Genomic DNA, 27,566 nt, shown 5'->3' on the forward strand with positions numbered 1-27,566 from the left:
TTTTCCCTAACATCCAATCTAAACCTCCCCTGGTGCAACCTGAGGCCATTTCCTCCTGTCCTACTGCTTGTTACTTGGGAGAAGAGACCAACACCCACCTCACTACAACCTCCTTTCAGGTAGTTGTAAGAGAGTGATAAGGTCTCCCCTCAGCCTCCTTTTTCACCAGGCTGAATGACGGCAGTTCCCTCAGCCACTACTCATATTCTTAGTATTCATGTTCTCTAGACCCTTCACCAACCTTGCTGCTCTTCTTTGAATGTGCAAATCCTGCTAAGAAAAAAGCTTGTACTTAAAATCTTTCTTCATTCTTGGAAGAACCGCAACTCTAAGTCTATTACATTTAATTTGTCGTATCATCTATTACATACACTTTCTGAAAAACTTGGCTTCAAGAGGTGGCAGGAACAAAACAGATTTGTTCTCCCTTTCGGGACATTTAGGGCAAGTAACCACACAGTGAATTCTCATTATTAGTTCTGTAGGTTTTCGAAGGTTTTCCTACAAATTGCCCCAAGATAGGAAACAGCATTATTAGCTTGATTTTAAAAAGTTAGAAAAAAAAAATATTATTTAACTTAAAGTTAACAAATAGTACTAGGATTTATAACTTTATACCAGTTTTGCAGGTTTAAGAAAAAATAAAAAAAAGAGCTTTGGTATCAAAATCACACATTGTTTTCCTGTATTTTAGTTTTTAGATTTATTCCATTAAGTTTTATTTTGTTCACTGTAGTTCTACAGAAATGACAATATACGGACTTTACATAATCACTGACAGAGCATTTCAAATACTGAATATTTCAGAAAAGTATTTCAAGATTTTTTTAGAAAATATTGAAGAAAAACACACAACAAAAATGCAATCTATTTAGGATTGGCAGCGTTGTTATTATGTAATTATGGGTCTAAAATGTTAGTTGCCATAACAACTTGGAACAGTTTTACATCCATTATAAATCTTTTGCTCTCTCTTCATATGTATGCTTATTTTTAACCCCGACTTCCTCCTGATGCACTTTTTGCTAGGCAACCTCATTAACTAAACTCCTACTGTGTCAGACTGGCAGATACAATTGCAGGCATTCCCATAGCCAAACAAACATATTATCTTCACACAAGCTGCCAGATGTGCCATATATCTTATAAATGTGGGTTTGCACCTCCTTTAATTATGTTCTCTTCTCTTAGATAGCAAAAAATCTCCAATTTCTTCAACCCTTAAAAGTGCTTAAAGACTGGAAATTACTATATCGTGCCAGTTAATGGCACAATGCACTGCAATTTATGCATACACTTAATACAATATGGCAAGTCATAAACCTCCAACTTTAAAAACACTAAAATTATACCTACCTTCTGTAATTTTAAAACCTTGTACTATATCAAAGTAGATTAAATTTTTGAAAATTATTTTATTTCCAGCTATATTTAAAAAAAAAAAACTTAGACAAAGATTGAAGGAAATTTGAATAAATCTACTCCTCCTTCCTCTCTCATAAATCTCCAATATTGACAGGCATGCTACTTATTTATAGAATTTTCATTATAATGAAAAGCCATAACAGTGATAAAACCATCTGTGTTACTCCAGGAAACTGTATATAAATTAACACCACCAACATGAGAAATCCATCAGAAAAATCATCCAGTTTTGTGATTATTACAAAAAAGTGGCATATGATGAAGACGTTTTGCTTGAGCCACATTTACTGTGAGCAATAGTGCCTGTATCAGGTAGGAAAAATAACACAGGAATCATGATAGCTGTGTGCAACATTAAGAACAGAATCATTTTTTTCAGTGATTTTCTAAGTTTTGTTCCCAATAGAGGTCTAGACAAAACCAAATCTGCTTCCTTATATGCAAATCACAACAATAAAATAACTGGACAATACTTTCAGATCTGTAAAGTTCCTATGTCTTGCTGTTCAGAAGCAGTGAATCTTATTTTAAGAGTATTTCACAGTTACAGAAAATAAGAAAACCAAATACAAAGATGTCACAGAATAGGAGAAGGTTAAGGTTGGAAGTGATCTCTGGAGGTCATCTGATCCAAACCTCCTGCTCAAGCTGGGCCACCTACAGCCAGTTGCCCAGGACCATCTGTCCAGATGGCTTCTGAATATCTCCAAGGATGGAGACCTCACAATCTCCCTGGGCAACCTGTGCCAGTGCTCAGACACCTGCACCAGTAAAAAGGTGTTTTCTGACGTTCACTCGGAATTTCCTATGTTTCAGTTTGTGCCCATTGCCTCCTGTCCTGTCATTGGGCACCACTGAAAAGAGCCTGGCTCTGTCCTCTTTACACCCTCCCTGCAGGTATTCACATATATTGCTAAGATTCCCCAATTGCCTAGTTCACTGATGCACAAGAGTATACATTTGTCCAGGTTCAGAGAAAACATACTGCTAGTGTTAGGCACGGTGCATACCAGATGAAAGAAAGCCCATGACTAAAAATGAAGCCTCATGTAAGAGCTGTATATTTAAGCAGGCCATCAAGAGAAAACCCTTCAGTAGAGGAACTCTTTTAAAAGCAAAAATATCTGCTTTCAATAAAAACATCTAAATATTTTCATTGGTGGTCTAGCCTTTTATTTCATTCAGAAACAGAATATCTGCTGTGCTCTTATGAAGCTCAAAGCATCAGGAGGCTTGGCCTTCATCACACCAATTTCAAGAACAAAATCTGAGCCAGAAAGCCAAGCCAGGACAGTGTCTCTGCTCTCCCTCAGTATGATAGGACCACAAATTCCAAATCAAAGACATTCAACTTGAACTTTGCCATATACCATGGCAACATCTCGTTGTGCTCTGGCTTGTAAAGCAATAGGAGCAATTCTTTATCATTATACATTAAGTCAGCGTTCCGTAAATAAAAAGCAAACAAATCATCCTGCAAAATCTGGGTTATTTTACACACTCCTTATTTACACTGTCTTCCAACATGCCCACCTACTCACGGAGAGTTTCATCTTCAGGACTTCTTTTCAGGAGAATTAATTTGGTGAGTAACTCCTTGATTTATATTTCAAAGGTCAGTTAAGAATTCTGCAAATGGCTGGCATCTCATCAAATTGAGAGAAGATTAAAACTTGAGCCATTAATTTTTTTTTGATAAGCAGTGTAAATATGTATGAAAAATGCTTGCTTGTTCTTTTGCCTCAGGCTTCCTTAGTGCATCACTCGGTCTCATTTAGCACATAGGAAGGTACTTGTAGGAGGGAAAGACATGAAGGGAATAGTAGAATCCTTAAGATCTTATGCATATGTATTAATGTAAACAAACAAACTGATTGCAGCTTTGGATGTCCTTTTATTTGTATGACCGTGTGCCTATATACATATGGGGAGGTTAACGCATTTCAGGAGGGTGGGAGAAGGAGGAGGAAGAGTCACAGCAAAAAGGGGAAGGGATGGCTTGGAAATCACAAAGTACAAAATCAATGCTTTTTATCATTTAGGTGTTGAACTAGAACTAGAGATAGTTACCATTTTAATTAACATGGAAGGTCAAAGACAAACACCATTACATGTCTTTTTCTTCCTATTATAAATTTCGATCAATTACAGAGAAGTTAGAGAAGCATGCAAATTACCATAGGTTTTTAAAAACATTAACATTGCCTTGCTTATGTAATGCAAAAAATATTCACTATCCTATTGACTCCAAACATGGGAAGAATTAGTATATGTATTTCAAGTTCAGATCTTTGATCAAAGTTTGTTTTTTCAAGATCAATAGCATTTTAGATATTACAGAAAACTAATATGCTGATGACATTACAGTACGAAGACTTTGCTGTGGTAAATGCTGAATTAAAAGCAACTTTAACCAGAAGTTTAGCATAAAACATACCCTAACATTCTTGGAAATTATCTGAGGGAAGACTGGTATAGGAGCTGAATTGAGTAGTGGAACATACAAAAGTGTAGTGGTCCACATTAAAAAATACTTCCATTTTAGATTAGATCATGCCTTTGTTTTGCTTCTCAAACTTTATTTCAAAATATAAACCTTTAAACAAAATTATAAAGTATTTATGAAGCCTGCCAAATAATTTAAACATTCGGTCCATCAGCTTCAGATCTTATAATCCTGTCAATAAAATTCCTTGACACTACTTCCAGTTTTATATTAACTCTGGATTTTCTTTTTCTATGCAACTGTCCAATCTCACTTAGAATTGTAAAGATAAGTACATCACCAGACAAAGAGTTTTTAGTCCCATGTTTACAGTTTATATTTGGAGGAAGGGGTGGAAGCGCATAACAGATTTATTTTCAGCTGACACTTAGTCCTCTGTTCCTTTAAGTCAATTTTCTTCATTGTAACTCCCACGTACCCCAAAAGATTTCAAGTACATTTCTAACAAGTCTTGCTGAGTCTCGAAGTGAAAGAAGAGAGACAGATCATGGAGATGTAACATCCCCCACACCTCCAACAAAGCTTTTATACCACTAACTTAGGAATAGCTGTTTTCATATTTGTTCATCTTCAACAGAACCCAGTGACCAAAAGAAGAAAATTACATTCCAACGGCTGTATGATTTCTTCTGCAAACATGCTGCAGTATCCTGAGCAGTTATCTACAGGATTGTGGGTAGGTAAATTATAAAAACCCTCATGCAAATCTCAGAAGAAATTATCATTTCCTATGCCATTTTGAAAGTATCATAGGTTTAATTCCACAAGATTCTGGTTTACATATTTTTTTTTTCCCCTCCAAGAAACAATGGGTTTTCTTCAATATTTTTACAGATAATGCTTTTTTTTTCCCTTCCTGTTTTACCTAACTTTCTAAGTAGAAACTCAATGGAGGACACCTGAATAAAATATAAAACAATGTAACCTATTCCACACTTGAAGAATATAAGATCTTTAATCACCAAACTTCATTCATCTGTTAAATTCAGTACCTATTCATTATGGCAACTTAAGCATCACATTACATCTCTCTCCAGTTCAGTAAAATACTGTTGAATAAAGGTGAGTAAATGTTGACTAAATGCTTTCCTATTCCCCATTTAAGAATGTAAACATGAAATTTGATTGCTTGTACAGATCAAATTTTTACTGAAGTTAAGTAAAACTTCAACTTTACCTTTTCAAATGCTGCTGTAGTGATGTTAGATCCTGTCTGAATTATATCACAATTTACTTGAAGAACAATAATAAATGCTATACTAATTAGGATTTCAGTTAAAGATCAAATAGATGAAGCAGATGGGATGCAAGAGACAAACATTTAAATGCAAATATCTTTGTTAACAGGAAACTTGTTAAGAGGAGCTATCAAAGCACATGGAAGATAAGTGTTCATCTATTTAAGTCAGATATACTTGAAAGTTTCTCCCAGCAGGAAAGTCAGCTAAAGTCTCCAAGCAATCCAGTAATAGTCAGCACATGACTCAAAAAAAGAGCAAAGATCCTTCCCAGTTGCCTTGTCAGAAGTCGATATGGAACACTCAGCAAAGATCTCTGTGAGTACCACTACACTACTCTTCTTAGTGCTATTGCTATTTGTTGCTCACATTAAGCAGAGAACACTGAACATTGTATTCCGACAACATGTTCATCACCCCGCAAAGCTACTATTTCTGATTTATTAATGGAAAAAATGACAATCCTCACTAACCCCTAACTGCAATTTTCACTTTCTTTTTTCTTTTTTAAACCCGTTAGCTGATACTGGGAAGCCTACCTGAGGGATCTGGTCAAATCCCTAGCTTAACGAAGGTCTGCTCACCAAAACACACACCTGCCACAGCTGTCACGATGGCAAATAAAATACTCTTTTTGCAACTCTGCCTTAAAAAGATTAAATTTGCAAAATATTACTACCTCTAAAACAGATTGTCGTACGTGAAGCTCCAGAACCAAGAAGCTAGCAGTACTGCTTGAGCAGCTTTGTCTAGTTTAATAAGCAGTTTCATATGATGTTTCTTTATTAAAATCTTACCAATTAATACCTTAAATATATAGATATTATACAAATAATATATAACAACATACAAATATTGCAGGTCCTGCAAAGAGGCATGCAATCTCTCCAGCACTGCTGCAACCTCCCACACCCCTGGGGATCGCACCTGTAACAGCCAGCTACACCAGCCACAATGGACCAGGGAGAAAGAGAGGCTGAAACAATCTATTATTTCAAGCTATATATGCTTTCAAAAGTGACCAAAGCTGTAGCATTAGGTGCCGACTCCACTCATGGGACCTGCTTGATGGTGCACATGACTGAGCAGATGGGGTCACCCCCTGAGATCTCAAACCTGAATGAGGCTTGGAGCAAAGGGAACCCTTCTCAGTGAAGTGGGGAAACAATACGGGAGGGGTGGTTGGTTTTAGGAGATGGGAGGGACAGGCTGGCAGAATGGAGGAGTATTGGGCTAGTGAGGGGCGATCCTGGTCTAGGGAGACAATGCTGAACTCTTGGCCACACCACAATTTCCCAACATGCAAAGCAAAGTTTTGGACATTCCTGGTACAGATTTTAAAATGCTGCCACCCTCTGAATAAATAAAAATAAACAGATTTAAAAAAAAAAAAAAATCTTTGGACCAAGCAACTCCTGGAAACTTAATAAACTAAATTCTTCCCAAGACAGGCAAGGACAGGCCTAGCTACCTTCAGGGTTTTGCATTCCATCTCATTACTCATTTTGCACCTTCATAGCACACATCCATGCAGTCACTTCACTTCAGACTGAACAAATAGCTCTTGTTTTGGATTGCACATGTGGAAACTAATAAATACATAAAGAAGCTACAAAAATAAGATCTGCAGTAGGGCAATTTGAGTCACTGAAAACCAAGAAGTGGCAAAACAAACAACAAAAAATTTAAACTAACCAGAACTGTTTTAATGTTAGCTTCTTACTGGGGAAAGAAGTGTTTAAAATAGGGCTGAGGAGAATTTATATCACTTCTGCTTACAATCACTAGATAATATGACATCTTTGTTGGCTGGGTTAAATAGCTATCACCAATTAAACCTTTTCCTCATGCAGCCACTTCCTGGTCATCCTCACAAGAGCTTCAATTTCTTTCACATCAACTGAAAAGACCGTCACTCTTCAGCCTGCCCAAGAGGCACTTTCTGAATCCTTAACCTTGCTCACTGCTCCATTCTCTGTTCTTTCCCATTTGTCAGCATCTGGTTTTGGAATCTGCGATATTGCAAGGGCAAAAACTCACTGCAGATGCAATTGCATCTGCCCACCAACAATTTATACTCCAACTTCACTTAGACACGTACATGGCTATAAGACTGCCTGTGACCTCCAAGATCTTTTGAGTCATTGCTTTTCAAGCTGCAGTCCCACAAATACATTTAGTCATAAATGGGTGACTGAACACAGGTACCAAAACAAAGAATACTCTCTGAATAAAACACTACCTTCATTTAGCAATTTAAAAAAAAAAAAAATCTACTTATGCTACCACCTTTAAGCCTCTTCATCCCATGGTACTGCTCTGCTGACAGTATCACACCAGCTGTCTCTGAAGGAGGCTATTTTAAATGGCCCCAAAAGTTTTGCTTCATTTCTAGTCTTCAAAAAAAAATTCTAACTCATACAACGACAACATTACATCAACAAGCTCACAATCAGATTAAAAAATAAAGAATAGCACAAAAACTTGGAATAATGTATAGCCTTTTTTAAAAAATCTAGCTCATATTAAAAAAAAGTAGTATCAACAGCTTGGAAGATTCTTGAATCAAGGGTTTGTTTCAAAGGGTACTGCATGCAAGTTATATCATCCTACAGATTTAATATGTATATTTTTCAGTAATTGCTAATATCCCAATTATCAGTGGGAGCAGAAAGTATGTTATTACCTGAGTAAGGAGTGTTGCACCCTGCCTATACCTGAGCAGAACTTCCAGTTTGCTCATATCTGTACTACTGCTGCCTAATACTGATTTGCAGCAGGCAGAAACCCACATAATTTTCCCTCTATTTTGTTCAACTTGCTAGTCTATTTTTTCTGTTTAATTTTCATTGTCTTCATTTTCTAATCATTGATTTATATTGATTCTTAAATCAGCACCTCCATGTACTTGCTTTCGTGCAGAGTGGTTCAGGTCAGAAGGGACCTTTGGAGGTCAATCTAGTCCAACCCACTGCTCAAATCACACTAAACTACAGCAGGCCTATCAGGTCTAATACCTCCAAGGATGAAGATCCCACACCCTCTCTAGGCATCTGCTCCAGTATTTGCTCACTCTGATGGTAAAAGTTATTTCCTAATATCTAACTAGAACTTCCCATATTCCAACTTGTGTACCCTGCCCCTTCTTATCACTGTGAGAAAAGAGTATGGCTTCACCTTTTCCGTATCTTCTCATCAGGCAATTCTAGACAACAAACAAGGTCTCCCCTGAGCCTTCTCCAGGCTGAACAGGCTCAGATCTCTCAGTCTCTCCTTGGATGTCCTGTGCTCCAGTCCCTGATCAGCTTGTAGTCCTTTGCTGGATTCATTCCAATATATCCATGCCTCTCTTGTACTGAGGAGCCCAGAACCAGACGCAGCATTCCAGATGTGTCTCACAAGTGCCAAGCAGAGGGGAAGGATCACCTGCTGCCTACTGCAGCCCATGAGGCTGTTAGCCACCTTTGTTGCAAAGATGTGCATGTGCTGGTGCTTGAGGTTACTGATCCTCCCCAGGGCCAGCACTTCGCATCTCCCTTTGTAAAACTTCATGACGTTTCTGTCAGTCCATTTCTGCAACCTGTCCATGACCCTCAGAGTACAGTATGCTGGAGGGCAGAGCTGAAGACATTAAACTGACCAGCAGCAGGACTTTGCACCCCTGATCACAACTTTTAGTCTGTGAGTTCAGCCAATTTTCCACTCATCATCTACTTGCAGAGCCCATATCTCACCAGTTCAGTGATAAGTAAACTTGGAGAGACTATGTCAACGGCCTAGCTAAAGCCAAGGTATACAACACGCTCTGCCTTTCCCTTGTCCACAGCATCTCATATCACAGAAAGCAGTAAGGCTGACCAGATATGATTTGCTCTTTTCAAAGCCATGTTGGCTGCTCCCACCAACCTCTTTCTTGTCCTTCACATGTTTAGAAACGGTTTCTATAATGATCTGCTCCATCACCTTCCCAGGGGAAGGCTGCAGACCAGCCTGCAGTAGTTCCCTGTATCCTTCTTCTCACCCATCTCAAGGATGGGTGTGATATTGCCTTTTTCCAGTCCTGAGAATCCTCCCCCAAGCGCCATGACCTTTTGAAGATAATGAGCAGCCTCGCAATGACATCCGCCAGCTTTTGAATGCATCCCAGCTGGTCCCACAGACTTGTGCATGTCCAAGTGGTTAACTGATCCCTAACTCTGTTCTCATCTACTGCAGGTGCAGCCTCACTCCCACAGACTCTGCCAGGTTTGGGGATAAGCCTTACCTGTCAAAACGGAGGCAAAGGCAGCATCAATTACATCCACTTTTCCCTTGTCAGTAGGTCCTCAGCAATAGGCCCACATTCTCCTCAGTCTCCCTCTTGCTGCCAATGTACTTATGGAGGAAACCTTTCCTGTTTGTCCTCCACCTGCCTTGCTAGCTTCAACGCCAGATGAGCTTTGGCTTTCCTGACTTTATCCCTGCCTAAGCAGACAATGTCTCCGTGTCCTCTCAAGTAGCCTGCCCCTGCTTCTGTCTCAATGCACTTTCTTTCTGTGCTTGGACTCAATCAGAATCACCATGTTCATCCAAGATGGCTTTCTGCCATGCTTGCTCAACTCTCTGTACAAGACAACAGTCCATCCCTGTGCTCTGAGAGGCTGCCTTTGATCATCCAGCTCTCCTGGGCCCCTCTGCCCTTCAGGGCACCTCCTGATGGGATCCTGCCAAGCAAGTCCCTGAACAGGTCAAAATCTGCTCTTCAAAGTCCACGGCTGTAATTCTGCTCTTCATCTTGGTGATTCCTCTCAGGATCTTAAACTCAAATCTCATGGTCATTTCAGCTGAGGCTGCCCTCAACCATACCCCAAGAGTTCTTCCTTGTCTGTGAAGGTAGCACCTTTCCGAGTCTGTAATTGTGAGGCTTTCACCAGCTGCATAAAGAGGGCTTCATCTATATCCTGTTCTTGACAGGCTGTAGCAGACACTATATTACCTGTGCTGATTCATCCTCTGATCCTTACCCATAAACTATCTACTGTTTTGTAGCTTTGCTTCTTTCACTCTCCTTAATCAAAATCTTTATATAAATTCTACATGAATATTGCATGAATATAATTTTATATAAATACAAATTATATATGTAAATTAAATTGTGTATATTATGAGTAACATGAATTTTATACAAATATAAGTAAATTTACATGGTAATTTTAAGGAGGTTTTTTTCTTTTCATACTAGATCAGGTGAACGGATTGCAAAATGTATTTATTCTAGACAGAAACACCTGATTTTCTGTTCAAAAAGTTTTTTTTATGTTTTTACCCATGATTGCTTTAAGCTATAGTACACCACTCATTGAGCAGGCTGCATTTGCTTGATACAGCAGTTGTCTTTGTGCAGTCACCTGCTCTTAGGTAGTCATCACTTTTTCATTGGTGATAACCTCATCTTCCTTATACACTTAATTAAGTCCAGTGGAGAATGTTTTGCAACAATGGGCTACCAATACACTCAAGAGGTCTGGACTATACATCCGACTGAAACCTCCAAAGAAGCTACTTACATGGTTCTCCACATTTGGAGAGGGCACTTACACACAAATGCATATATCCATTGTCTGATTAACATGATGAACGGACTCATCTCTTGGTTTCACACAAGTTCCAGTGCAAAGGCACTGGTAGGACCATGCAACAAAAATCTCACGGCTGACAGGATAGAAATCAGATTGTTTTTATCACAAAACTCAAAACACAAGCTGCTGTTTACCGCTTACAAGTGGCATGACCTAACAACTCCCTGCCTGCCCCTCCTCTCATTTTTATCCCTCTCTTCCTTCCAGCTCCTTCATTCCCTTGTGCTGCTGGCTCTGATGCTTGTCAGACCTTTCCATGAGTCAACTCAACTTACTAAGCCAGACGAATCCTGAAAAAGAACAACATTTTCTCTGGGATAATGAGTTCTATCAGCTCTCAGTAAGCTCTGATGAGTAAAGCTAGCTAGGGAAGCTAGCTGAAGCGTGAAGGCAGGGGAGGAGAGGGAGTAAAGAGCAGCAGAATAATCCCTTTTCTGCAACAGTAAGGTATTAGGCCGGCTCACTGTGACCTGTGAAGCTGCAGCCTAATTGGTAACTTATATTGGCTTAATATCTCCCTGCAACTGCAGTCTAATTAGAAAACAGAGCTGTTACTGCAAGTCAGGAGGTAAGTGATAAGAGCCCACCTATAAAACCTGGAGCCAAAGCAACCTGCTCCCAAGTCATTCAACAGGCACAGAGCATGGGAAGCCATCTCCACTGCCTGCACAAGGGACACTCACTACTGGCACTGCAGATGTCACTCGGCTACACGTTGCCTTTATTTCTTTTTTAAAAAGTCCACAAGTTCAGAGACCTCAAAGCAATCCATGAGCCTGTTACAAACACACAGAGCGGGAGAAGCCAACACAGGTAGAGGCAGAGACAGCAGACATCAGCTACACCAAAGAGGAAAAGTTAATGATAACAGTTTCTTCTGTTTGAATGCCCCACACTTGCCGATCCCTCATTCATGGGAATTAGTTAAGAGAAACCAAAAGCACAACAGAAATGCTTAGTTCATGCTGTTTGTTGACTTTCTCTAAAACAGTACAGTATGTCTGATTTGTGTTTATATGTGGCTAGGTTTTCCTCCTCAAGGGAGTTAAAAATGTTTTGATCCAAATTAGAGTAAATAGCTGTTATATCCTGACAGCTGCTCTTTAGAAAGACAAAGGAAGAGGAGGAAGTTTTTTTTGTTTTGTTATGTGTGTTTGTTTTTTTAAACTGCAAAACACTGAAGCATTGACTAAGTACTCAGAAATCCCTTGGTAATCACCATTTTGATGCATACATGGTTCCACAATGTATTAGATGCATAAACACGAGCATGTCTTCCCAGTGTCATGCAACACACACATCCCTCAACCAGTACAGCTGCCCCAGTGCAGCATACAGCCAAGCTAACTCAATAACAGATGGAGAACCAGACTATCTCTCCTACCTCAGGAGCATACGGCTAGCTGGAGTATCTCTGGATAGTCCAGCTTTGTGCATTGTACGTGTACCGATAAGTTCTGCACTTCCACCCATTTTTTTCTGAAGCTGTGATTTTATATTGTAGAATAGACTGAAAGCTTTAAAAGCCATTTCCACTGAAACAAAATAAGAGCAAAATGCATCTTCTTTCTTCATGAAATAAAGAGCAAAACCAAAAGTGCACAAAAAAAAAAAGAGAAAGAAAGCAGCAAAAAAGGAAAGGAATCCTGCCCTTGTGCTTTTATTAGTCCAGACTATTTCTGTTATACCTCCTGTCCTGTCACCAGGCTTTTTTTTTTTTTTTTTTCCTTCCTTTTTTTTGGGTGGTTGGTTTGTTTAGGGTTGTTTCTCTTGGGGATTTTTTAGGTTGTTGGTTTTGGGGGGTTTTTTTTGTGTTCTTTGTTTGTTTGGAGGGTGGGGTTTTCTTTGTGGGTTTTTTTTTTTGTGGTGGTGGTGCGTGGGGGTTTGGTTTGGTTTGGTTGGGGTTTTTAGTTTGTTTTTCCTCTATTCTGGCAGGACAGGTTTAAAGCATTCAGTGAAAAAGACTGGCATTTTCATAGCTGTCTGGCAGGATAATTGTCTTCCTATACTTTTCCACTGAGATGTAGACTCTGCTACAAGCAATCTGTTTCAAGACCTATCAGGAACCTCCCTCCTTCTGCTTGCACTTTGAGAACTTGACCTGGGTAGTGCATCGCCATGCCTATCCTGCCATTGTGGATGGCATAGGGAGTGAACCTTAACCTCTGAGCTAGCTTTGCCCATGTAGGCCAGGTTCATCACACTCTGGAGAAGACAGGCTCATACCTGGCTCACACCTACACCACATCATACCTGGCCCAGCCCTTCCCTCTGGAGTCCTGCTGACAACCACTGTCCACATGATGTCTATCAGAAATAATAAAAGGGATATTCTACATCCACCTGAGAGATGTATTTATAGCATAATGCCTCAGGCATAACACATGATATGTAAACAGCAGGATGTGAGGGGATGCTTTGGGACACAAGCACAGATGCAATAGCATTAACAAGATTGCCCCTTTCGGGGAGCGGGAAACCCGAGGCAATATGGCCACTACGTAAACATCCAGAGAAAGCTCTCAGCACGTAGATCCAGGTTTCTTCTTGGAAGAAACTCAATGGCTTGCTCAAGCAACAGACCCTGAAGAAACCAGCATGTGTGCCATGTCGATAACAAAAAGGACTCAAACTCTTGCACCGAAGTGGGAATAAACCAAAGTGACACCGCAAGTATATGAACTGAAAAGAGAGGATAGGAAGACATCATATCCCTTCCTGAAACACACTCTGGCTGCCCCGTAAAACACCCACCATCTATCTTTGGGCAGATGCAAGTGCTGGCTCTCCCTACAACATGTACTCCAATTCGTACCCCTTAGGAAAGGAGGAGTTTGGGGTTTCAAACCCTTCAAAGAAAACTCAGCTTCTCACCAAGTATTACAAAACACAGGCATCACCCTCAACAGAAGGCCATGTAACTTTTGACAGCTAGGCCATCTGAGCCTGCGGAATGGCTGACAGCTCTGGTGAATGGCTTCTTGACGGAGACAAGAGTCTTAAGAGGGAGAGTACAGGGGAAAATCACATTACTTTTTTTTCCTCCAAAATAGACACTATGTATAATGCAAATCAAAGTTGAAAATGTATGATCTAATTCAAGTTTTCTTGCTTGCTAATTTTAACTACAGTTTAAATCTGATTAAAATCCACCCACCTTTGGACTGAAGCAACACATTTTGGAATGAAAAAATGCACTGCATTTTTGAAGTAATATTTTTTCCTAGCAGGTCGTGTTCCTCATGGATTTAATTTCTGAATAATATCCTATAATCTACACTAAAGCATATTTAAAGGAGGTTACACTTTCAAGTCCAGAAGGAGATGGGAAGAAAGGAACACAGCTTTGGATGTCACTGTATCTGTGGGAGCGACATTACCCACGCTAATGATTAAGCAAGATTCAGAAACAAACACAAACATCACGTATGAGGCAAAGCAACACAACTGAATCTGCTCCCCTACCAGACATAAGCCCGCTCCTTCCCTAACACATCCACCTAAGCAACTGCCTCTTCACAGCCTACATACTTGCAAATGAGGTTTGTGTGACCCCCAATGCGCAGGATTTGTCTTTTCAAAAGTATCTCCATATAGAAAGGTGGGAAATGGAACAATAATCCCAGCAAGAAGGGGTGGAGGGAAGATGAAACAAGCCTTACTTATCATAACTAACTTGATAACAGCAATTTGAACAAGTATCTGTACAAGTAAGGATAGAAATGCCCAAATTAAAAATGTCACTGTTTCCTAAGTTTTTTCATTAGTTCACCATGACCTAAGAAAAAAATTTTTAAACCTTCTCAGTTGATTCAAAAATCTGTTCTGTAAAATAATATAGTTTTATTATTACCACAGCTTTAGTCACTATTAACAAACACCAATGATGGCTGTATCAGCACGGACTTGCAGCAAAAGCACAACAAGGGAACACAAATTACATACTGAGCAGCAAAAGGGTTAGAGCTCATAAATCAATATTTAAGTAGACAGGAAAATTTCAGGCACTGTACATGAAAATATGTGGAGGAAAGCATCACTTCCCTTTGTTTTGTTGTTACTATGCAGCTTCCTGAATTTCACCTCATCTTACTTTAAGGTTTTTTGTTTGTTTTCATGGGCATTGCTTCTTCTGTTCTTGGGGTTGTCACTGGTAAGGTTATAGATACATCAGGAATTCAGATATCAGTTTCCAGTTAGCATCGTAGCTCCTGTATTACAAGTGGGACTTGGAATGCCCTCACTCTGCCATGAATGCAGAGTAGCTCACCATTTCACTTCCACTTCTAAGAGGTTTCACCTCTAATGCGACAAAAGTGAAATGTTACACAGGGAAAAGGAGATAGTCTCTCATATAGTGAGGTACCCATGCACAGAGGGTTCCTAGAGTACCTTGACTGCTGCCCGTACATGGCATTTCTGAAGCTTAGTGCTTCAGAAATAATAATCTGCGTTAGCAACCCCTCTACACTACTCATTCTATTATAGGGCTTTTTCCCACATCTTAACACCATTCTTTTTCATACACCATGGCGTCATTCCTTCACTCCCTCCCCCTAATAGTTCCCAGGCCCCGTTTTTATTTTCCTCGTTTAAGCAGTAAAACAATTTTACTACTTTCCCCTGCTTCTAACCTGGCTTCTTCCACATCTCCAACAGGACAGCCTGTAGTTAAATTGTTGCTTGAATCTGGCATTCATTGGACTGCTAAAAATTGCACACAGGTAAGTGGGAGTGGAAAGCAGAGCAATAAGGTTTCCAGTCAGGACAACCTACAGAAATGTCAAAGCTAAAGAATAGGACCAGCCAGAAACCTGCACAAGGCAGGGAGGGGAAGGGAAGGGAGGAGGCCACCTACACTCAGAGCAAATTGAAGCAGCCGTGCAAACACAAAGTAAGTTCTTTTATCTTTTCTGCAAAAGGGTGCAGCCAAAGGGTGCCAAACAGAGGCTACAAAATCACCAGATGTGCAGAGCCCATGACACGCTCTGTAGACAGGCATGAGTGAGCTCTGCCCATGCTCTGAGACAAACAAAGCCACATGAGAAACAGCAGTACGATAGCTCAGGTCTGCCCCTCCACCACACTCCAAGATTGCCAGGAAATTTGAGGGCAAGGCAAATTACTGTTATACTGGGGGGGGGGGGGGGGGGGATTAAAACCACCACAGAAATATATATACAAGCAGGCTGAGAGAAAATAAGGCTAGGACAATGGCACAACAGGCAGATACAGTACTCAAAAGCAGGGCTGGCTTGCTCCTCTCTATGCAGAGAAGTGGTGAGAAATCAAAAAGTGCTACTCCTCAGCTGTGCTTTGGGCTCCCAGCCTTGCACACTCTGAACACTGAATACCTCAAATAATCTGGAACACCTTCCAAGCTACCAAGTGCTATTCAAACCCCATTTTCCCTCAACTCTGAAAGGCTGGCACAGTATGTTTTTGCTTTTTGTTCACCCTTCACAATGCTACCAAAATAGCAGCCTCTTACTGGCATTCACAGTTTCCCAAGCAGCAGCTGACTCCACATAGGCAGTGAGACCCTTCCACTTACAGCCTGGACTCCTGACTAACAGTGGTAAGAGTTGACCAGAACCGGTCATTTCTTCCCACCCTGACAGTGCTGCAGTAGTGGACAATGCCATCTGAACTTCTCGTGATACAGATACCAGAAGCTAGAAAACTGCATCATGCAGAAGGCGGCTGCTTCGTGAGCAACAATTCTATCATGAATGCTGTGATAGCACTAGCACATGGTAATTTTAGCAATTCTCGGTGCCAGCATGGCAAAGGTTGATTTGCCCAAGATTAACCTGCTACTTCTATCTGTAGCAAACAGATTTCTCCCCTTGATTCAATACATTCCGTGAGATCCAGAGAAGTAAATTAATATTCCTCAAATACCAAACTAGGAAAAAAAAAAAAAAAAAAAAGAGAGAGAAACTAAGAAAGAACAGTTTCTCAGAAGACAGCATTTTCACTCCAGCTTTCACTGGAGTTTAGTTACGCTATACTCAAAAATAACAATCTGACAGATTTTCTAGAACTTAACTGATACCAGTAAAATACACTCATTTGACACATACAACAAGCGAGTAAAAAGATAAGCTATTCAAGAACAAATGAGCTTTTTGGAAATCCATATTGCATGGAAGAGCTATGGCTGAACAAAATAGTATTATAACTTTAAACAAAAAAAAGCACAACCAACAAAATATCACTCTACATACACAGATACAGCAGCTGGCCTTGAAGGTGAAATACATTTTGTGCAAATACAGCACGTAATTTTTTTTAGTGTTCTGTCTTTCACTACCCAAAGGAAACAGAACAAATCCATCTGTGTCAATGAGGGAACAACCAACACACAGATGTTACTCATATGTAGAAGTCACTGCTATTAGTACAAAAACCTTACTTTTCCTAATCCCATGCCTGAATTTCCTGATTAAAAATGGCTTATCTAAATGTACAAAAGCACTGCTACACTGTGCTTTATCTATAAAGCCTTCCGTGCACCCCCCCTCTCTTCACTTCATACCAAGTGAAGTGTGCTTGAGAACAACAGGGAACCCTTGGAATTAGTCAATAGATTGATTAATGCACTGTACTGAGCAAGCCAAATAAGATCAGGATGTTTACAGGTGTTCTTTAGGTAGACATTAATTGCACTGCACTAACAAGGTAGGCTTCTTTCTTTTAAAGATGCTACTAACAAATAATACAGACAATAAACCAACCATAAGGCTTACTGTATAAGGAAAGCAGTAAAATACGTTTTTCTGATCAAGGAAGTGCTTGAAATACATTGAGCTCTATAGTATATTGACCGGTTAAACAGGAAACAAGTTTCAGTCAATTGCTGGGGTGAAGGAGTCTATGAAGACTGAAGTATGTAAGGAAGAAAAAAAAATTCTCAGTCACCTTAAATAAAACATATCTACACCATCACATAAAGAAACATAAAAAGAGGGGAAACAACCAGAATTTCTTAACAGCCCTTAACACAGATCCAGGCTTTTACAATTTATTTCATAATGTAATGAACCAGATAAGCTTTCAATGATCAAACTTTAAAACCACTACCTTGCTGAATTGCATTTGCCAATCCACGGACTAGTCAATGAACTCCCTTGCGCACAGTTTCTCTGATCTATTACCTTTATACCAGCAATTTGAGCCATACAGCAGCAAAACCTTGAAAAGTCAGTTCTCAGCTGCTCAGTAGACTGGTAAACTTTGTTAGCCTGTCTATTAAAATAAAGAGGTGCAGAATGCATGCCATTTGTACTTCATCCTTCTGTAGTGCAAAACAGGAAACTGGTGCATTGTGTGTGGATGAGCGTCTCTGTGGAAGAGCACAGTAACCCAAGGTGTGGAGAGAGTTCTGCTGCTGCTCACAGAGCTCTCTTCTTTCCAATGCCTCAAGAAACACCCAGCCCTCACCAGCCGCTGCTTCCTAGTAACTTATGTCTGACTGTAGCCATACACATGTACATAATTTAAATATATTCATGGCTTGGTGGTTTCTTTTCTATAGGAGAAAAAATTCAGGTTTAAGTGAAGTAAAGGGCCAAAAGTCTCATCTATAAGCCCTCTACATTACAGCTTTCCTTCCTGAGCCACGTTCACATGAAAGATGTATTAAAATACAAATTTCGTGACCTTCTGGCTCCCCTCTCTTATTGTGCTGGTTTTGGCTGGGATAGAGTTAATTTTCTTCATAGTGGATAGTGTGGGGCTGTGTTTTGAATTTTTGCTGAAAACACTTCATAAACACTTACATTGGTCCTGTGCTGAAATCCATTTTGGGTCATGCAGGTGACACAAAAGCTATTTCCTTTCTGTACAAAGCAGAACTTAAATAGCACACAACTGACCTTCCAGATCACAACAAATACTCAACACTATTTGTACAGGAAAATTAAAGTTGCATGCAAATCTATGGGTGTAGTTTTCATGTGTCTTTCAGACACCCCAGAGTTTTATACAACCCCTGTACCCATCCACGCCACCAGCTCCCATGGTCTTCATCAGCTGCACCACAGTAACAGCTATTTTACAGCTGCACAATGAACTGGGTTAACGAACTGACCCATGCTATATACTTTTTTTTCTTCCCCTGTGTTATTTTCAGTCCACACCAATTCACAAGCACACACACATCAGAGCAACTGGGAGAAGGCAGCAACATGAGAATGCCACTGGGAATGATGGGACACGGGAATGAGCAGCCAGAGACATTCTGCCCAAAACCCATATAAAAGAAATTACCATGAAAGTGTGGCCTAAGATTACTTGTCAGCACACTTCCTCCCATCTCCATTGCCTTTCACCATGTAAGTTCTCCATTCTGAAATAACTGCGCAGTCTTCCACCAGGGAGCCTGAAACATCAGCCTGAACCAGAATATGTAATGTTTTACTTAACAACATGTAAGGTCATATGTAATTTCGGCAAAGTAAAAAAAAGATTTCTGCAATACTCTTCACTGTAAAAAGTGAAGTCTGCATTTGTATAACACCCTCTAATATTAAGGAACATCTTTAGAGATATAATCTGTTCTCCTTTAGTCGTGCTAGATGACAAGTGCAACTAAGGACTACCCCCATTACTGTTAATTTATTTTCCCTGATTTCTAGAAAACCAATTTAAAAAAATTAGCACACATCCAATCCAGGCACATTACCCATCCGAGAGATCAGAAGCAAGATGTCTATCTCAGCACGTCACTATTGTCCACTATAATTTAGACATTCTTCAAATTGCATTTGTATCCAGGAGGGTAATAGCCCTTACATTAAAAAAGCCCTTCATTAAGTGGCTCCCTGTCGCGCAGCCCATTACAGGCTCTCATGCCCTGACCCTGCATAGCCGCAGAATAATGTTGCTTTTAACAGGCAAACCAAACAGGGTAAATAAACTATCTTCTCTATCTAAGGGTAAAATCATCAGTAAATGTATTATTAATATGGATAAAACCACCCTTTTGCACATCCCCAGTGATATAAGAAAGCACTATTATTTACTTTAACTCTTCTGGAAAATGAAGTTATCCACACACAGTGAATAGTCCTCTAAAATAACTGGAAAAAATGCATAGCCAAAATTGGATTTCATCTTAATAGCATTCTCTGATTTCTGTCTTCTATAGTATAATGTATAAAAATCATTCACCTGAAAACATAATGCATGCTCTAAAGGGTTTGCTTCAACACATAGGTATCTTTCTCCAGAGGTACAAAGACCATCTGGGTAAATACTTTGACTTCATTTTTGTCACCATGTCTACAAAAACATATCACACACAGTTACCAACCTTGCCTCACACAAAATGCAAATCCACACTCATGGAACCCTTCCTATATAACAAACAACTGAACAGTCTTGGACCATTCAACCTAGAATGATATCAGGAGAAGGGCATGTATTTTGTTTAAAAGGTATTTTAAAAAACTGAATGGGTTGGAGAAGGTGATTAAGAATTGGCTTTACTCACTTCCCATAGAAGAGGCCAGCATGTATCGAACAGGAGTCATGTGCAAGTTCAAAAAGTAAGGACAGCCACATCTTCCCATGGTTTGTAACAAAGCTGGCACTCTGTTATAGGACATAGCAGACACCAGAAGGCTTCAAGGAGCCCACAGACAGTAAGACAAAGCTGACTGGGCAGAAACATGAATTCATTGAGAACATCATGAATAAAGACCGCTTCTAGTTGCAGAAATTCCTAAATGCCAAACAGCTGGAAACTGGAAGAGCATTCAGGGCACGATCACCACTCATGTGTCCTACCTCTGAATCTTCCCTAGGTATCTGCTAATGGCTACTCTCAAAACCAGCAGACCTTCCGCTCGACCCAGCGCAGCCATCTTTACATGTTCTTAGAAACCTAAAGTTGGACACCAGGTGTTTTTCAAGGTTTTAATAAGTAATCCAAAGGTTTTATCACGTAAGCTCCAGTCCAAACATTTTACAAATTGTTATTTGAAGCTGTCACAGCACTTCCTCTAAGTGTTCACTTTATTTCAAAATTCATCATTAGATACTGCATTTATTTTTCCCGTAACAGAAGGTAAGTGGCTTTTGACTCTGCTCATAATTTGAGAAATACAATGTAGCTCAGTATAAAAAAAATTCTGAAGTTGCATTAATTACTCAGAGGTAATTACTCTTGCCTTACCAGTAGTGTTTACTATTGCTATACCTGCAAAAATGCTTTCCATTAGGACAAGTTTTCACATTTTTGTAGCACTCCAAAGCATGTGCCATTCAGTCTGAAATTTCCCAAGACTTCTCCTCCTCCAAAGCACAACATGGAGTTAAACCCCTCCCCTTGAATTAAAGCAAACTCATCAAAATTTTCCTTTTTCCTGTTTTTAACAACTCCTTTTCTCTCTCTCTCTCTCTCTCTTTTTATTAAAGATGACTTTCTGAAGCTACTGAAGACTAAAAATTGACATTTGAAAATTGAATATAATCCTGTGTGACTACAATGGTTCTCAGTGAATCTGGTAAAGTTAGAGCCCTGAAAGTCACATACTCAGTGTAAGGGCATTATCTTTTCAACATGCTGGTAAAACAGTGCTCCTTCTGAGACACAGCTGTACTGGAATATATATTTCCCTTACTATGGCCAAGGCCAGGACATTTTATTGGATTCCAGAGAGATGTAAGAGACAAGGACTCCAAAGAAGATGTCAACGCATGCCTTAAGGACCTTTGCACCTAGCTGAGGGATTACAGAGCCTGAGAAGAAGAGATGGAGAGAAAACACTCCCTAGCACTGCTCAGCTTTTCTGGACACCTCTTCTCTCCTCTAATTCTCTGACTGAACAGGAAAAAGTGGGCTGGCTCTGGTCACTGGGGGATCCCTGGCTTCTACAGGTTAGAAAACCCAGCATTTTTCAAAGTGAAAACACTAGTAGTTTATTTTTACCTATACCTTCATTACCACATCTTATTCTACTTGGATAACCTCTTCATGAGCGGTGGACTGCTTTCTAACCTACAGTTTCAACAGTAATCAGGCAGGGTCAGCAATGTTAAAAATCTGCACAGAAGATGATTCCACGCAGTTATTTCCCTTCTGCTTTTGCTTGAACTTCTTGCTGCTCCGCATCCTGCAGACCCACTGGAGGAATTCAGCAATTGTTTTAGAGCTGTTATGTTCTTAGATTTAATTTGAAATGGTGCTATTTCAAACACAAAAGAGCTTAGGAATTTGGATACACCATACGTCTTAAGAATCTGAAGACTGTGAACTACTTTAGCTCATCAGATGCAACTGCTCACTTTTAGTCTGGATATCAGTTACCAAACACCCAACTTTTAAACAGCAGTCCAAGAAGCATAGAATTCTAACCAAAGGAAGAAAAAAAAAAATAATTAGAGCTTCTGTATCTGTTTTGGACTATCTCTGAAACATGCCTTTGTTCTGCTAGATTTTACTAAACAGCCACAGTTTCACATATGCAAAAAGAAAAAACTTCCTTGAGAAGAGTCCAGGTGTTACACTTAGAGGAAAAGGCTCTGCAGCAGAACTGAACAGAAATCAGGTGCCAAAGACAGAGAGCACTGTGTCAATTAACTCTGAAAACTGCCTAAGGATGACAAGTATGTTATTTGGGAGAAGTAAGAAGCAGGTATCTCATATTTTGAATGAATCTAAATGACAATTCCTCAAATTTTTCCTCTTATATAAGGTGTGTCTGAAGTCTGAGAATACAAAATTTTTTTACAAAATAGTACTTCCATCACAATTAAAATACCTCCAACATTTTAACAAACCGTGTAGACTCTGAAAAACAGAAACTGAGAAGTAACTAATTTCTCCTCTCCTAGAGGAGATATCATTTTGAATTTGTCAGTAAAACAATTATGCAGGACAGGCCAGGGATCAGGCCCAGCCAGCATGGCTACATGAAAGGCAGGTCCTGCCTGACCAACCTGATCTCCTTCTATGACAGGGTGACCCGCCTAGTGAATGAGGGAAAGGCTGTGGATGTTGTCTGCCTGGACTTTAGCAAAGCCTTTGATACTGTCTCCCACAGTATCCTCCTAGAGAAGCTGGTGGCTCATGGCTTGGACAGGTGTACTCTTCAATGGGTAAAAAACTGGCTGAATGGCCAAGCCCAGAGAGTTGTGGTGAATGGAGTGAAATCCACTTGATGGCAGGTCATAAGCAGTGTCCCCCAGGGCTCAGTTTTGGGGCCAGTCTTGTTTAATATCTGTATCAATTATCTAGACAAGGGCATTGAGTGCACCCTCAGTAAATTTGCAGATGACACCAAGTTGGGCAAGAGTGTCAATCTGCTTGAGGGTAGGAAGGCTCTGCAGAGGGATATGGACAGGCTGGATCAATGGGCCAGGGCCAATTAATTGTACGAGGTTCATCAAGGCCAAGTGCCGGCTCCTGCGCTTGGGTCACAACAACCCCATGCAACCCTACAGGCTTGGGGAAGAGTGGCTGGAGAGCTGCCCAGCAGAAATGGACATGGGGGTGCTGGTTGACAGCTGGCTGAACGTGATCCAGTGGTGTGTCCAGGTGGCCAAGGCAGCCAACAGCATCCTGGCTTGTATCAGGAATAGTGTGGCCAGCAGGAGTAGGGAAGTGATCGTGCCCCTGTACTGGGCACTGGTGAGACCACACCTCAAATACTATGTTCAGTTTTGGGCCCCTCAGTACAAGAAGGACATTGAGGTGCTGCAGCGTGTCCGGAGAGCTGGTGAATGGTCTGAAGAACAAGTCTTATGAGGAGCAGCTGAGGTAGCTGGGGCTGTTTAGTTTGGAGAAGAGGAGACTGAGGGGAGACCTTATCACTTTCTATAACTACCTGAAAGGAGGTTGTAGTGAGGCAGGTGTTGGTCTCTTTTCCCAGGTCAACAGCGATAGAACAAGAGGAAACAGCTTCAAGCTGCACCAGTAGAGGTTTAGATTGGATATTGGGAAAAGTTTCTTTACTTAAAGAGTCATCAGGCATTGGAACAGGCTGCCCAGAGAGGTGGCAGAGTCACCATTCATGGAGGTGTTAAAAAAAAAACCCTGTAGACGTGGCACTTCGGGACATGGTTTAGGATGGTAGTTTAGCATGGTTTAGCATGGTAGTGCTGGGTTGAGGGTTGGGCCTGATGATCTTATAGGTCTTTTCCAACCTTAGTGATTATCCTACAATTCTGTAATACAAGATCATCAGCATCATGAATGCTGATGCTTCAGGGCTTAAATTTACTCTTCCACATGCATAGTTGAAGCACCAAGCAGTCCATTAAATAAAGTGTTCCTTAATTTACCTATTTTGTAAGATATGGGGCACAGTAACAGTTGCTCCTATCAGTGACTCCAAAGCAGGGGGAATCCAGCTAGTTAGCACTTAAGTAAAATTACATACACTAAGAACCATAAATAATGCACAACAATAGAAAAAATGCAGGGAAGGGAATGGTGCAGAGGTTAGGTTACTTCTGTCTGGCAACATTTCCCACCACTTCTCCACACATACCTCACTTCACAAAACCTTTTAGATACAAATAAAATAGCCATGACCTTTTTTCCTCCTCTGCATGATTAATTACTTAATGTACTATTAATTGGAAAATGTAGCTGAATTTCAAATGCTTTCATTTTCTCAGCATATCATGCTGTCTGGGAAGCGCCGATTAAGCTGTTCATCAAAGGTGAGCAGGCAAGGTCATGTAGGCTGTACCTCTTCAGTTATTCATTACCTGTCCTAAATAGTAATTAACAACGGCAATATTTCCATAAATCAAAGATTTTCTGATTACCTTCAGATGATGAGTGGGTGGGGGGAGGGGAGGGGAAGGAATCAGTGTATGGGTTTTTACATGTATCCTTTTTTCCACCATTTGTTCTAATGCATACCTGAATAATTCAAATCAATACATTAGCTGTCATTTAAGACAGAGAATTTCACTGCAAGTCAACAAGAATTCCATGCAGGATAAAGTAGTTATGAATTCCTTTCTCCCTTCCCTATCCCCCCTCAACTTTAAAGGGGGTTGTGATCTAAGAAGGTTTCTCAATTATCAAGATTGTTATATTTTTGTTTCTTTCTTTTTATTACCTCCATCATCAGTTTTGAAGTGGAGATGACAGAGTGCAGCCTTGAGGCACATTCAGTAAGGCTCTGAGTTTCTTACCCCTTTCAGTATCTGGGAGGGGTGGGAGGAGGTGGGGTGGGGTGTTCTCACCTTGAGGCATCTCGGGCGGCAAATAGTGAGGCTCTTGAGCACTGACATGTACCCAGTCAAAGTCATCATACAAGTCTTGGTGGTAGTCACAGGGTCCAGGACCATCGTCGAACGTACAGCCCCCTAGGGAATAAACTTGTTATTAGTTTATTTAAAAGCAGACATTTTCCAAGAGTCAAGCAGTGGTGTTCCTCCTGGGCACACCACAACTACGGAGCCCTCACAGCCTGTGGCACTGTTCACAGGCTTGCCTGCGCAAAGCTAAAACCCACAAGCAGCTCATCCATCAGTGTTCCTCTCTCTTTTTAAAATGCCTCTGCTTCACACAACCAACTTCCCCCACGAGCACCTTCTGTCAGAGCAGATCACCACAGGCTGAGTCACTGAGCTGGAGTGAAACCTGGCCCAGTGTCAGCGTGACAAAAAGCAAGGGGGAAACAGAAAAAAATGGACTAGGCTCAAAAACTAAAGGTGCAAATCAACAATTTCAATGCACTGAAAGCATAAGTAGTCCAAACACCGACAACAAGGATAGTGTGACCAAAACAAAAACAGTCAGACGAAATAATTAAAATTACTTAGAAATTAAATAATTGCTGCAGAATGAATTGGATAATCTTGCTTTATTAAATCAATCTAGCGTAACACAACACAAATTAAAGGCAATTTTTCAGGGTCACACAAACAACAGCTATGAAAACCTTACAACAAAAGTTGTGAGAAGAAGGGACAGGGACAAAGAAGGGGAGAAATGTAAAAGATGGGTGGGGGAACCCAAAAATTTGTGTAACACAGTAATGTCGGCCCTTTCTCATTCAGTATGTTTTTTACTACATTCTTCAAAGTCATTGAGTAGGCTGGGAAAAAGAGAGAAGAAAACATAACAATCATGGGAAGAGAACAAGGTTTGAGGCAGAAGTAGTAAAGGAATCAAAAGAGCTTGGTCAAAGAAAAAGTAGAGCGTAACCACAAGAAAACACAGATGTCACACCTACAACAGCATCACACACATACAATAGCATCAGTTCTCTCCGTTCATGGTACACAGGCCTTGAGTTTGCTCTTCCTGCTCAAAAATAAAAGGCATGACCAGGAGAGAGTGAAAAATAAAACACAGTGCATTCATCTTTATTTAGGCAGTATTTTTTAATCCAGAAAAGAAGTTGTAGAAGAACTCAAGAATTAAATTATAAACAACAACTGGAAGTCAGGGGAGATATTTCTTGCAACCTCTCCTCCCTGTCCTCAGTAGTTAGGGCATATCACTCCAATAAAAAAAAAGTTAAAACAAAAACCTCTCATGTTAAGAGGAAACTTCTAGAAAAACAGGAGCATTTGTGATTATTTCATTGTCTGACTTTTTGAACACAAAATATGGGACAAGTACTGCTGGTATCACGAACATACAAAAATCCTTATTATGGTAAAATCTAGTGTCACCATACAATGAGTCACCACCACTCCATCAACAGCAAACACCCTCCCGTGCCTGCCAGGCTCTCACCAGCCCACAGTACACCCTGAAGGAGAGCGGGATGGAGGTGGGAAAAGGGGAGAATGAGGACCATGAAGAAATACAGTCTGTGCTCATTTCTGTCCTCTGTACAAAACGTACATGGCCTAGAACTAGGATTGGCAAGAGAATAAGGAAAGGAGAAGCAGGTATGTGTGTCACCAAATTGAGGATAAAAATATTTTTTTACCTACCCAAAATGAGTATTCAAATATCACATAACAGGCAGAGAGTTTGCAAAAACAGTGTTCATATCTGGGGAAGGGAAGTCCCTTTTACCAAACTTCTTCAGAAAATCTAGACTGTGTCCCAAACAGAGCTTGTGTTTCATCTTCAGTAAGAGACAACTCAAATAATTCCCACAGTTCTGCATAAGTATTTGTCATTGTGCTTGTTTTGGCTGGGATAGGCTTAATTTTCTCCATAGCTGCTAGTAGGGGGCTATGTTTTGGATTTGTGCTGGAAATAGTGTTGATAACACAGGAACATTTTAGTTACTGCTGAGCAGTGCTTACACAGAGTCAGGGCCTTTTCTGCCTCTCAGCCCACCCCACCAGCGAGCAGGCTGGGGGTGCACAAGGAGCTGGGAGGGGGCACAGCTGGGACAGCTGACCCCAACTGGCCAAAGGGACATCCCACACCATGTGACGTCATGCTCAGCATATAAAGCTGGGGGAGGAAGAAGGAAGGGGAGGGGACTTTTGGAGTGACTATATTTGTCTTCCCAAGTATGCATGATGGAGCCCTGCTTTCCTGGAGACGGCTGAACACCTGCCTGCCCATGGGAAGCAGTGAATTAATTCCTTGTTTTGCTTTGCTTACGTGCATGGCTTTTGCTTTACCTATTAAACTGCCTTTATTTCAACCCACAAGTTTTCTCACTTACTCTTCTGATTCTCTCCCCTATCCCATCAGCAGGGAGCGAGCGAGCCGCTGCATGGTGCTTAGTTGCCGGCTGGGGTTAAGCCACAACAGTCATTTTGACTAAATAACAAAACAACCTAAGTTTTCACTAGTTCTTCATTAAGAACCACTGCCAGATACTCATTCCAGGG

General features: G+C 40.5%; 1 protein-coding gene across 5 annotated transcripts in view; it reads right to left on the minus strand.

Moving 5' to 3' along the window:
* The window catches only part of PTPRK (protein tyrosine phosphatase receptor type K), a 420,549-nt gene that overhangs the window by 309,361 nt on the left and 83,622 nt on the right, over positions 1-27,566 (minus strand). For all 5 annotated transcript variants that reach the window (XM_075087593.1, XM_075087592.1, XM_075087590.1 and 2 more), the window contains exon 2: positions 24,999-25,121. In XM_075087593.1, the coding sequence (XP_074943694.1) occupies positions 24,999-25,121 (123 nt within the window). The remainder of the gene's footprint in view (positions 1-24,998; positions 25,122-27,566) is intronic.

The sequence above is a fragment of the Phalacrocorax aristotelis genome, chromosome 3, assembly GCF_949628215.1.
Source record: "Phalacrocorax aristotelis chromosome 3, bGulAri2.1, whole genome shotgun sequence".
NCBI classification, from domain to species: domain Eukaryota; kingdom Metazoa; phylum Chordata; class Aves; order Suliformes; family Phalacrocoracidae; genus Phalacrocorax; species Phalacrocorax aristotelis.